We start from the raw sequence: 14,310 nt of genomic DNA, 5'->3' as shown, positions 1-14,310 counted from the left end.
CATACTTAAACCAGCAGAACAGAATGATCTGATCCAGGTACACCATGGAATCATAGTGTCTTAAAGCATTGAACAGACCCTTCACCCCTACTTGCCCATGCAACCAAATTGGCATTCTGGAGTAGTCCCACTTAGTCCATATCCTTCTAAGCCCTTCCTATCCATTTATCTGTTCAAATACCTTTTGAATGAAACAATTATGCCCTCTTCTACAGTTTCTTCTGGAAGCTCATTCACCCTGCAGTGAAAATGTTGCTCCTCAGTCCCTCTTGACTCTCTCATCTTAAACCTATGCCCTAAAGAATCATCTTCCCTGGTAAAAAGACTGTGAGCATCATAGCATCTTACTCCTGGAGATAAAGATAAAATATTACTAAGCTTTGCATCATATCCATGTTAAATGTAAAGATGTAACCTTTGAGAGGTATTAAGAAATAATTAATAAGACAATAATTTCATTTAATTTCCCATGAATCGCTATGGGGGAGAAGTTGCAACCCATTGCTAAGCAGAGTGATCTTTTGCTGCAATAAAATTCCATGGAGTGCAATATCTTTTCTTGGGTTAAATAATAATAAAAAAGGGTCATAATGTTAGCAATGAACATTCAATTTTCCTATGTTGTTTGGCAAAAAGAGGTTGTGGCTCCAAAACATGTGCATTTAGGTAGCAATCTTTAAAAAGGCATACTCAATGGTGACCATTCATAGTTGCAACTGTATCAGGCAATAGTTTCATCTCATACATTTTGCATATTTACTTCTCTTTTAATATTTAATAATACTGCACTGAATTTTAATATATATCTTGACAAAGTTCAATTTTAAAGACTATTACTTAGGCTGAATGAATCAAATCTCAGAATTAATAAGAAATTTGGAATTAGTGGCCAAATGTAATGTCAGGGTAAGAATGAAATAACTATCAGAGACCAGAGACACTATTTTGTTTATACCTTTCATGAAAATTCTATATTCAGTTACTTAGACAACGATAAAATTGAGGGTTGAAGTGGTACAGATAGAAGGAAAAAATAAAATTCAATGCAAATAAAAGTTATGCAAGGCACCATTTGTTTTGAGTTTCAAATTGACACAACACTGCCTTCTTGATGAGTGGACCATGAAGATTTTCCACAACCAATCAATATTAGTCATCCTATTCAACTTCAAATGGTACTGACCATATCCTTGCATTAAATAACCATTGCCATGCATGTCTCTCAAGAAACTAATTTTATGTTTTAATCAATTTCTCTCAGTTATTTATTAAAAAGCCAAAGTTTATCCAAAAGTTCACAACATATTTTTCCATATCTCATTTGAACTCTGGATATGCTGCAAATACTTTCTTCCAGTTCTTCAATGATCGTATTTGAACGCATACAACACTCATATGTGTATTTTACAAACCAGGCACTGCCCTGCACTTTATATGCACGTGCACGTTATCAGAGAATGTTTTTACATCTTGAAAGAATGCACACAAGTAATAGTGGGCATGGGAAAGTTGAAATGGCAATTTATAGCAGGTGTGGGAATATAATAGGAGCATTGAAAGAATATGCACAATTTATAGCAGCTGTGGGAAAGATGCGCCCGCAATTTATGGTGAGCACAGGAATATTATATCAAGCATGAGAATAGCAGCATTCAAAGAATGCACACAATTTATAGAGGGCGTGGGAAATATTGATCTTAGGAATATCTCTTTGTATTGAATGCCATGGTGCCCCTATAAACAGAACATTTTAGCTACGGTACTGCACCGTATCAATGTTAATTGCCCAGCTGCGTCCCTGAACCATCAAATCTCTGATATGAGATAACATTAGAATTAAAATCCTGCTCAACTCTGAAGCTTGCCTTTGATCTATTTAATTGATTTCTCTCCAAAGCTTGTTAATGTGTTGCAGCAATGGGCGATTGACACCTCTGGGGGAAGTTGATTGGGTTTTAATTGCAGGAGATTAACTGTAGCAGATACTGGTATGTGCTTTGTCTACTGTCCCATTTAAATGCAAATTGATTTTTCCAGTTGGAATTTAGAATACTATGCTTGCGCAGTATTTGCGTGCGCATTATACGAAAACATTTTTACATGATTTATGTTTTTTTTTCTGCGTGTTATATGTACGCGCAAGTTATATGCATGAAAATATGGTATCTCATTGTACTTGCCATGATTCACAGCAAAGCATTAATACATAATTCTCTATTTCATAAGACATTAAAACTACAGAACTCATCTCTCTTTAAATTTGCTTCCTTCTGTCACCCAACCCCTACATATTCTGTTCAACTCTGCTCCACACAAGCATTGGTTCTAACAAAGCAATAATAAAGTACAAAAAGCAAAAAAAAATTTTAAAAATCAAAACCCGAGTGTAAACCAAAAGTATGACGAAAGAAAATGCAAATCAAAAACTACTGTTCAAATGTGTGATTAAATATATAGATACAACACAGTAACCATTACATATTGTTAACAATTGGAACCTTTGAATCTTCGATTGTTCTCAGCCTCTGTGGGGGAAACAAATTTTGGAAATGGACTATAATACAAAAAAAATCATCATGTGATGTTTATAATTATCGCTAAGAATGAAATCCCATTCATAGAAACTAAAATTACCATCAAGGGAAAATCTGCTCTCAAATTTAATGTTGAGGACTGAAAGGGAGTTTTTTTTTTGTTGCAGACAAAAAAGGGCTAGGTCAGGGGAACAAATCAGCTTTGAAGCTCAAATGCTTCATCTTTGAAGATCAACACTAGGTGGTGAATATTGCTTGCAAGCAGCCTTAGATGCTGAGCTACATTTTGAACAAAAGGAAATATTAACAATTAACAATGCCGATTATGTACAGGAAACATCAGATTTCTTGATATCATATAATATTTCTATTTTCTCACCAATAGATTGGCTGATCTTTTTTACAGTTGTCTTGTCGAAGCAAGAAGGATATATAATTTGAGATGTTCAAGATTTTAATCCCCCTTTTCTCATTCTTTATTTCAAATTAACTTTAACAGCACATGATCACTGTTTAATATTTGAGAATTTTTACTCCTATTTCATTCAAAATTATTGAAATAGCATTTTAAAGTTGTTAGCTTTGATCAAACTAGGTTTTTTGCCTTAAATGGACTTTAATGGTTCAAATTAATGCTTGGTACTTTTCACGCCTTTTCAGTGTAGTCCATATTACTAAAAAATGGAGAGACTCGTACACTGATGCAGTTGTCTACAAAGCTTGGTAGAATTCTGCGTTCACTTTTTAAGATGCTAGTCATCTAAATTATTTATTTATGTTTAGCAAAACCTAAAGCAATTGAACTATGAATCATAACATAGCACATTGTTAATGGAAACAATTAGGCTTCAAAGCTTGATTTTTCTTCCCACTCTTGATTTAAAACTATGGGGAAAAAGCCAAACCAACTCTAAACCCAAGAGAGTTTTCCCAAAAGCTGAAGTTCTCAAAAAAGGGAAAGCAACTTGACACCAATTTTTATTATAATTCCAAACTTCAATCATCTCACTTAGGTTCTTTTTTCAGTTATGTTCTCATTTTGTTTTAACTAATTTATCCACAATTTATTTATGTTACATTACAAATTAGACTGCAGTAAAATTATAAATTTAATTATTGAGTAAATGAAAGACCTAACAGAAGTTGTGTTGCTTTGACTACTAACATATATTGGTAATAAACCACAGTATCCTCTTCCTCAGCAGAAGTATGATTCAGTGTAACAGATTCTCGGGGATGGCTCGGAACCCTTTTTGGTCAATCTTCTAACCAATTCCTCAAATTTGACAACTCTTAAACAAGGCAGTAGACTTAAAAGGAGCACCAAAAGTTAAAATTAATTCCTGAGTGGATTAACACTACATCTGATTTCCTTCAATTATTAAATTACATTTATTTAGAGGAGGATTATTTTAAAAAATCTGCATCTTTCCAGATCCATTTAAATGCTACAAACTTATCATATCATATGGTGTTATCAAAATAATGAAAAACAACAGTGAACATTCATACACAGTACTTAAAAAAACAAATTTTCTCTGGGGATATAGTTACTACACTCAAGAATAAAGAAATTCAATGAGAAGTACCAAAATACTTCCAATTTTATGTTCAAATAAAACAACTTAAATACTTAATAAATTATGTTTTGTTGTATGGTGCAACAACAGTGCAACTTAGATTCAATGAACTTCAAACAAAAATATTAGTACGGCAAGGTTGAAATTAATGAAAAATAATGCAGCACAGAACACACAAAAACATACTGTTGTCTGGGATAAATTACAACTCTAAACTAGTGCCTTCTGCATTAGCCAATTTTGAGTAAACAAGTGACTTACACATTAGGTAAAATGTTAATGGCCTTTTTGTGAGCACTTGTTTAGAGTCGTGGGGTGGAGGGTTTATGAAAGAAAGCTGTAAAAGGAGCAAACCTGATTGGCTGTAGCTGCTGCGGCGAAGGGTACGCTTGTGGCAGGTGTTGTTGCTGCAGAGACAGTGGCGGGCGTAGCACTGTGCATCAAGGGTACTTTCAGGAAGGGAACCATGGAAGCAATGAACAGAAGGGTGCGGCACATGGCAACCATGACATGTGTTGTATTTTTGAGCATGGCAGATATCACATAGCAGAAAGCCATCGTGGAGGGAGGAGGAAGTTACACCAGCAGATGACATGCAATCATAATGCAAAGCAAGGAAGCATGGGAGAAAATTTAAAAAAAAGAGAAAGGAAAAAGCTTATTACAATCACAATTACAAAGGACCAATGCCAACATAATCAGGGTTTCCCAGAGAACACACAATGGGAAGGTAGAGGCATGGGAATAAATGACCACAAATATTCTTCTATACTTCCCTTCCCACCTATGATTGTGGATTAAATTATTTCAACAAAATGTTGCTCAAATAAACCTCTTTTTAAATGATCTATTAAAAAAGAATTTTTTAAAGAATATACCTGCCCAAAATTCTCTGGAAGACTCTGATACATAATATATTAAGACTTGATTCTCTAATATACTTAAAATAGATTTAGTGTCAAGCAAAATCAAATTGCTTAAATAGGTATTTACACAAAGGAATTACTGTGTAAAATCAGATGTCACATTAATTTTACAATATATTTTCTATTTCTAACTATCTTTTCACAGGTTTAGAGAAATTTTTGAGGTGGACTGTAAGCACCCATTGGGCTTAATGTCTGAAACAGTAATTTTTACAGCCAGATTTTGTTCCAAAATGTCAATCATGATTTAGAAACTACCCAAAACAATACAGAAATGCATGCAGTGATCTTACTTAATTAAACTAAAAGCAATTTATCAAAATGCACAAGTGGATTTAAAATTTGTTAAAAGGGGTAAGAAACAGACATACAAGTTCAATTTAACAATACCTAAACAGTATGATGATATCCTGCATAGCAAATTATTTAAGATGATTTTTTTTTAATGACAATAAAAGCTTCTCATTAAATGTGATTACATTAAAGGTTAGGAAACAAAAAGGCAAAACCTACCAACAGTTGTAGCTGGAGGAGTCATGCAAAACACCGACCCTGGCATCATGCAGTAGAACATTTAAAAAGGTGAATTTGGGGAAAAAAGTATTAACAAATGCATGGTTAGTGTTAGATCTCAAAGCCAGGCTTTTGAAGAACAAATATTAAAAAAAAACTTATTTTTTAACTCAGTTAGTTTTAACATGAATAAGTTTAGTTCAAATTCTTCAATATATCTCTTTTCACACATAATTTGTTAGGCAATTAAATTGTCAAAATGTTACACCAAAGAAGAGCTCTTCGTTAACTTTAAAAAATTCTAATTCCATCTGAGATCAGTAACAATATTGTAACAAAGTGCAACACTTTTGGAAAAAAAGTACAACAAAGGCAGAAATAAAACAGTGATTTTGGAGTTTTAATTCCCATTAAAAACAATTAACTGAAAACAAAAACTTTAAAAAAACCAAGCAAAATGCAGATATTAAGTGGGTGATTTCATACTATCTTGACTGCATGTGGGTCAAACATGGTTTGAGGTAGATTGGCAGAACAATAACAAATTTTGAAATATTAAAAGGGACTAATTTTAATCTGCCCTACAATACTGGGCTTTAGGAATTCAAATGGAGACATTAAGTAGCAGATATTTAACTATAAATATCTTGATATTTAGACAAGGCTATTTATGGTATTTTAATGTTTTTTTGTTTAATTTTCAGGTAACTTGAATAATTTGATTTATTGTCACAAGAAAGCATGAATCAGGTATAAAAAGTTTTGCTGAACCATGTTTACTAACGCTGCATAACACTATTTATCTAAAGGCAAGAGAACAACCAATTGCATCAATATTTTTAAATGAAGGAAACAGATTTGCCAAGAATTTTTTAAAAAGTCATATCCCATAAACCTTCACATACTACAATTTTTGTTATTCTTATAGTCGAGTACTTGGAGCTCATCATATTTATGCAAGTGATCTTTACAACATATAGTCGGGATAAATCTCACAATTTTGTTGGCTGTGGTGTTGAGCAAAACAATATTTATTAAATGCAAAAATTTCACACCGACTCCTGTGTTCAGATTTTCTTCAATGACAATATAAATAATGGGAATCATTCAAATTGGGAAGTAATCACTGTCAATGAATGTGAACATAATAATACAGTATTAGTGGCTAATTGTTCAAGGAAGGATAAGAAATGGGCAAAGCACAATGAGGATCTCTTTCACAGATAGAAAGGATTCTGAAGCCTCCTTCTGTGATATATGATGATTTTTTAAAAAATATCATCATTAATTGAAAGATATATTTACCATTACAATGTTTTATTTCAAATAGTGAGTACTGTATTTCAATATTTTAATGATGTTAATGGCTAGATCAATATCAAGTTTTAACACTGGTAGGATTTCCATGAGAAGTAATATGCTAAAATCTGCATATTAACATGCAGAGAAATAATTAATACAAGCCTTAAAGAAGCCAAAACATTGCATCTAAAAGTATATATAATCATATTTTTTCTTATTATAACTATCAGTGTTTAACAGTTCAATTTTTTAAATATAGGAATTTCACATCCACTACAACTATTAAAATCATTTGTTTTCAAATTGAATCAGGTTAAACCCATCTACACAAAATAATAATTTATGAGAAATGCATTAATGCTTGATGAAGCATAAAATGAACCTGTCTCTAAAGATAATCTATATAGAAAGACAACCTATTTCCAAGTCATTTATGTAATCTCAAACAAATGAACGATTCTTAGAGCAAGTTAAAAGCAAATATGCAAAGGAAAGAAGTTTCACTGTACAACATCAAAAGTGTTGTCTGTTGAGTCTTGTCTGACCCAGAATAATTAAAGCACAACACTTTTTACTTCAGTAGCATGTTATTGTGAGTGCAAGCAAAGACTTAAAAGCACTAATATATTTCTGAATATTAAACTCTTCCTTTAATAGTTGCATCATTGTATTGATCAAATTAGCAGTGCAATTTTATAATACTTGCAGTAAGGGGGAAAAGGACATACCTGTTGGAAAAAATGTAGGCTGCTGCATATGTGCATTGGCTAGAGCCTGTTGGTAGTGCAAAACACTGGGATGAAAGATTGTGCTGGTGCCATTGCTTTTTTCAAGGGCTGGTCTCTTTGGTAAATGGTGAAGAACACCAGGTGGGAAGGCCTGTGAATGAAGAATTTAGTAAGACATACAATAAAAAATAGAGAAGACAGTCTGCAAATTTCTTTCATGCACTGAACACATCATAGTAGTCAAAGTAGCTGAAAACACTCTGTGTGAACACAAGCTTTCTGTGGATGCACAGAGCAGCTTATTAACAAAGCAAAATGGTGCAGCATATTTTATATTGTGATGTTCAAAAGTGCTACGTTACATATTAATAAGCTCCAATATTTAGAGGCCTCAGTTATCTTCAACCGAAAACATACATTTGATGAAAGTACTTTCACTATATTAGACTTTAGGATTAAAATTAACAAGAAATTTAAAAGAGAGCAGATTGATACAAGACTCCCATATTAAATTGCATCAAAATACAAACTAATTATTAATTTAAGCTACAATATATATAAGAGCAAAGGCTATTTATTGCTACACCTGAAATGCAAAGAGCAAAGATCTAATATTTAAAAGTATAACCTTATATTTAGTATACTGCTGCTTTTTATTGATCAGAACGCTTAATATGAACAATATATCCTTTCAACATCTAGAAGCACTTTAATTATAAAATTAAAGTAAAATCTAAGTTATCATACTAATTTACTACCGCTACAGTGCATGCAAAGCAAGAAGGTGAAAGGTCAAAGTACCAGGTCAAAGGTTGCCTCGAGGGGTCGTTTCACAGATTTGGCAGCCGACTGAGTCTTAAATAGCAGGCAGCGAGCATATGATGGCAATGGACCAATGGGATTCAAGCGTATTAACATACAGGTAAACAGCAAGCAGAAGTGCATCATGGGAGCAGCAGTACATTGCAGGTAGGTGAGGAGAAAAAACAAAAAACAAAACCCTGAATGCAGTATACAACATACATAACACATAGCATGCATAAAATGAGTTGTCAAAGGTTGCAGTTACAAATACTGAATTAGTATTGTACAGCAAAATAAGCATTTACTGTACCTTTGTTAAAAGCATAAAGGGAGCAAAACACAAATATCTTTTAACTATTACTAATATCAACATATGCAAAAGGTGTGCAATAATGTTTATAATTAAGTTATTGCATCGTTCAGGCTCTAACAAAATACAAAACAACACATAGATGGCTAGATTCTGCATTGCTCATTTAACTGCCTCTTTGAGGCAGTTAACCATCAAAAGACGACTCCCTTCCTCAAAAAAATATCAAACCCAATAAAGAATTTTTGGAAGCTAAACAACTTATTATGGTTTAATTTAAAAGGTCTTATGTATTATTATTTTTCTTTCCTGGTGAAAGAAGAATAATGTTTAACTTCCTAGACATACCCTACCAGGCATACTGTTTCCTTATTCACTTTGGGCAGACTCTCAAATACAGCCCCACAATCTGTCTGTAGTTTATATGACCAGAGTGCCATGCAGTGTGAATAAAATGGTTTCTGAAATAAAGATTATTTTTGTAATTGATTGTCAAGGATGGGTTTTTTGGAGAATAATAAGAAGGAAAAATGTGTAATTCAGATTGGGGGTGAAAGAAGGGATAATGTGTTCATGCCTGGGTTAGAGGTGGGGAAGAGAGAAAAACTGGCCCATTAGTGGATAGTTCGAAGACTGAGGCTTTAGATTTAACACTATGGACAAAAGTTACAAAAGAAAATTGTTATTCATTGTAGTTATGAATCTGCATGTAGGTGGAAATAATAACAATCAGTAGCTTTCAAGAAATTTGGGTCAGGACTCAAGAGAAGAAATAGCGAATTGGGATGGGTCTCTCACCATTGCTATACCTGGACTGGAAAACACTGAATGACCCAAATGGATTTTACTGTGCTCTTCTGATTCTATTATGGCTAATCATACACAGAAATCTCACAAACTGAGCTACACTGTCTTGGTATTCCAAAATGCTCATAATTTTGATGAAATCCAAGTACCAATTTATTTTTTCCAATTACTTAAAGAGAAATCTATTTTCTCACTATTCCAAGCAGTTGGATGGAGGAAAGGTGATCCCTGATCAGTATGTGGCCAAGGCCAACCATTCTCGACTCAATTATTCATCATATTCAAACATTTTCCAAGATAGACAGTTATGCCAATATCTTTGCTGCTCACACAACAAATAAAATGTTGCCTTTAGAAAAGAAGCATGTTCCACAGTTGGCTCTCTCTTTAAGAAACTTCATTGGGAATTTAATGCAATAATCTTGTTCTTCACTGGGAAAACAAAACAGTAAGGGTTTTCATACCAATCAAAGTTACTAACATTACAAATGAGTTCTGGCAAATCACACATGAACTGAACCCAAGTAATTAGATTGGACAATGTTCAGTCATAGAGTTACAGATATGGAAATAGGCCCCTTAGTCCAACTTGTCCGTGCTAAGCAAGGAGCCTTTCTGAGCTAGTCCCATTTCCCTGTATTTGGCATGTTTTTCTTTTGACCTTTCCTAGCCACGTACCCATTCTTTAAATACCTCTTGAAACGTTGTAAATGTATCTGCCTCTACTAATTCTTCTAGCACACCCTCCATGTGAAAAAGAGTTCATTTAAAATCTTTTTTTCCTCTTATCTTAAGCATATGCTTTCTTGTTTTACCTGAGGAAAGGGAATGTTACCTTATGATTTTATAAGTAATCTAATTTTCTCAAAGATTCCACAAGATCTAAAGTAAAGCAGAGATGCCTGGAATTCAAACCCATTATGTTGTATAATGAACAAAATCCTTAACCACTCAAGAGAAGCTGAATGTGATTAGAATAGATGGTTGCTTATTGGTCAACATAGATAATAATGGGCCAAAAGGACTGTTCTGTGATGTATGACTTTTAATATATTTCCACAAACCACCCATTTGATCTTTGCCATAAGGACAGTATTATTCTCTTGATCAACATGTGAGTGAAGTCATAAGAAACAACTGAGCACATTTTCAGTGTGAGGCAGCACACAAGAGTTTAGGGTAGCAGCGGAAACACTGCGATATTTGACATTTGATGGACAAAATGAATGGGCAATGAAGAGTGAATCTACTCAGTTGGAAAACTTAGACAACATAGAACAACATAGCACAGGAATAAGCTTTCAGTACAATTAGTCCATGCTGCTGCTTATCCTCCGTCAAGCCTCATCCATTCCTACTTCTTTAACCATATCCTTCTCCTTCACTTGTGTACCCTTAAATGTCTTTTCTTCACCTCAATAGCTCTGCAATATCATATATCATCACTACACAAACATTTACCTCAATGGATTTAGGAATGGCCATCTTACACTCAAAGGATCTCAATGTTTTTGAAACTTTGTAGAAAGAATGGATTGCTTACCTCTGTTTCTGTGTTTAGATTTCATCTGCAGTGCAGATTTGACAAGAACAAGATTTGAAAAAGTCAAATTAACACCGGACATTCTGTAAATCCACATTGCTGGTGAAACTCAGAAGGTCAAACAGTAAGGATAAAGATACAGAACCAACATTTCAAGTTTGAGCGCTTAATCAAGGAGTTTCTCCAGCATTGTGGTTTTACTTCTAAAATGGTGTCTGCAGACTTTCTTGTTTTACCCCAGATATTCTGCTGTGATTTATTTGCTCGAGTTCCCACAAATCTGTTCTTGACTGTCATAATCTGTGTCAGGGTAGGACACCCAAACTTCTCCAGCTAGGAGTGGTATCTGGTTGGCTACATAATTTTTAATTTTTATATTTAGACATACAGCACATTTTGGCCCACAAGTCCATGCTGCCCAATTTACACCCCATTAATCTGCACCCTGGTATGTTTTGAACAGTAGGAGGAAACCGGACAGATATGGGAAGGACGTACAAACTCCCTACAGGCAGCATGGGATTCGAACCCAAGTCTGGTCCTGATCACTGGCACTGTAAAGGCATTGCGCTAACCACTACATCAACCATGATGCCCCAAATATGTTTTTACAGAATCACTTGTTTCATTGATGTTAGAAATCTGTCCATTAAGATCTGGTGACTGGCTTGTTGTCACCTGTGCCAAAACTGAAGGTTACCCTTGTGCTAAATATGATGATTTACCTTCGAGAACAAGGACTGCAAATAAAGCATAGGTTGACCAGAATGGAATTCCTTCCATGATAGAGCAGAAATGCTTACCCACTAAATACTAAAGCAGGAAAGGATCCTGAAATTAGTCCTTTCAAATCAAATATTTGATTTTAAGCTTGTATTAAGGCACCTTTTCAAACAGCTTTCTAACATCCACCATCTCATTACATTTTCTTTATTTAATTTCTGAAGAACTCTATTACGTTTGGATACACAATTCACCTTTTATAAGCTTGAGGTCTCACCATTGTCAACATATAATATCAAATGAATATTTATTTTATATTATGGTCTCTGGGAACATACCCATCACCAATGTTAGACCAAATAGCTTAGTTATCCATTTCATCCTCCCTTTCTTTTTTGTACAGCAACATATAATCTAGCACAACATCTACACTTTTAAAGCTTTCTGTTCACCAATTGACCCCTTAGAGGTGGAGCTTCCAACAGACATTCTACAACCCTTTCCTCCTTCTCAAACATTTAAATGAGTTTATTCATCTCAATTGTTTTCCATCTTTCTACTCAATGCCTGTAATTCTTCTGAACATTCCCAACAAGTTTAAATGCAAAGTACAAAAATAAAAGAACCAGAAAAGTGGAAATTATTTTTAAGTGCAAAAGAGGCTGAGTTGTTGGCATTCAGAGGGGTCCGGGTATTCTTGTATAAATATCATGAAAATTAATAAGCAGGAATTGCAAGCAATTAAAAGCTTTACAATGTTGCTCCTTACTGCAAAAGGATTTCAGACTAGAGGAAAAATGTCCAACTGCAATTGCATAGAGCCTTGATGAGTCAACAAGTGGAATATTGAAAACTGGAAATATATGGAGTTTGCCTCTGCTCTGCAAGAGGATATAACTGCAAAAGAAGGCAAGCAGCAAGGAATTACCAGATTGTTTCTTGGAATGGAGAGCATTTGTGGATTTAAAAATAAGGTGGACTTGGCCTGCAAGCATGCGTTTACAAGACTGACAGACAATCTTAAAGAAATGTACAAAGATTTCTGTGATGATTGACAGAGATGATTCATGCCCCCGTAGCTGGGGTCTCGAATCAAACAGAGATAAAAATGGGGAGTCTACCATTGGAGACTAGGATGGCAGGTCACTTTTGCAAAACGGGGATAATTAATCTTTAGGATTTGGGAAAGCTCAGTTTCTTGGTATATTCAAGACCGAGACTGATTCATTTTTGGATATTAAAGAAAATCACAGGGCTTTTATTGATTTGATGCTGAAAAGTATCAAGGAGGCAAGTTATCAACCATGATCATATTGAATGAAGAAGTTATGAAGACCCAAATTATTGACTTCTATGTTCAAAATCCTCTTTGGTAACTCAATGTCTAACATGTTTCAGAATTAGGCAAAAGAGACAAAAACTTTTTTTGGGGGGGGGGAGGGAATGCAGAATTCCATCAATACCTTTTAAGCCCCCAATTACTGAAAAATATTTACATCACATATTTTCCATTCACTAATAAAGTGGCCATATCCTCTTAAGGGATCTATCACATTTATTCAAATGGCCGATTGGAAGATCCCAGGATGAAGGATCTTATAAATATCAATTATGGCAATGCTGAAATTTAAATGGTAATCACTGCAGTGAACAATGTGAAGCACTGATCTTTATTTTGATGAGAATATTGGTACTAAGCCTTTAAAAAATATATATATAAACAAGCTTGAATATGCCAATCTGAAACACGGAGAAATCAAAAGAATCTGAAAATATGCTGATGGGCAACAGTTCAATGAGTCGAAGCTAGTGAGGCTGCGCTGGTGAGGCTAGTCATGCGGTTATGAGAAAAGTCAACTGGAAATAAATGATGGGACAAATACTCTCCACCCCACTCCAGAAGGGATGAACAGAACAAGATGGATTAATTGCTTTGATAATTGGGCAGAAGAGTTCAGCAAAGGGCTGAATAGAGCATTAAGGTTTCACACTCAAGTTAATTGGAGATGGCAGTCAAGGGTAATTGATTAAATCAAAGAGTGTTCCAAGAGGGCGGCACGGTTGATGTAGCAGTTAGCATAATGCCTTTACAGCGCCAGTGATCGGGACTGTTCCTGGGTTTGAATCTTGCTCTGTCTGTAAGGAGTTTGTATGTTCTCCCCATGTCTGTGTGGATTTTCTCCAGGGGCTCATAAAAGCGTACCAGGGTGTAGGTTAATAGGATGTAAATTGGGCAACATGGACTCAAAGGCCCAAATTAGCCCGTACAGTGCTGTATAGGTACACGATCCTTTATCTGGACATCTAAAATCTGGAAAGCTTCAAAATCCGGTAAGTGAGGAGAGAGGCGGCCAGCGCTTGGGGAAGGCGGCTGGCACTTGGGGGAGGCGGCCAGCACTTGGGGGAGGTGGCCAGGCGGCCAAGGGACCGGCGGTTGGTGAGACGGCTGGGCGACTGGAAGGGGATGGGGGTGGACACGGCAGCATAATTCAGGTGGGCTTTCTGAAATCCAGAAAAATCCAAAATTCAGAACACAATGT

The 14,310-nt window shown here is 34.9% G+C and overlaps 1 protein-coding gene across 11 annotated transcripts in view; it reads right to left on the bottom strand.

Moving 5' to 3' along the window:
* Positions 1 to 14,310, bottom strand: part of mbnl2 (muscleblind-like splicing regulator 2) — a 150,361-nt gene that overhangs the window by 22,962 nt on the left and 113,089 nt on the right. For 7 of the 11 annotated variants that reach the window (XM_069890602.1, XM_069890600.1, XM_069890599.1 and 4 more), the window contains 3 exons: positions 8,385 to 8,438; positions 7,584 to 7,734; positions 5,554 to 5,592 (listed from right to left, as the gene is read on the bottom strand). In XM_069890602.1, coding sequence (XP_069746703.1) covers positions 5,554 to 5,592; positions 7,584 to 7,734; positions 8,385 to 8,438 — 244 coding nt within the window. Of the gene's footprint in view, positions 1 to 4,468; positions 4,564 to 5,553; positions 5,593 to 7,583; positions 7,735 to 8,384; positions 8,439 to 14,310 lie in introns of all 11 variants that reach the window. The other 4 variants (XM_069890603.1, XM_069890606.1, XM_069890604.1 and 1 more) reach the window with 4 other exon arrangements.

The sequence above is a fragment of the Narcine bancroftii genome, chromosome 7 (assembly GCF_036971445.1).
Source record: "Narcine bancroftii isolate sNarBan1 chromosome 7, sNarBan1.hap1, whole genome shotgun sequence".
Taxonomy (NCBI): Eukaryota; Metazoa; Chordata; class Chondrichthyes; order Torpediniformes; family Narcinidae; genus Narcine; species Narcine bancroftii.
Note: the sequence above shows the minus strand (reverse complement) of the source record. Positions and strands in the feature narration are given on the sequence as shown.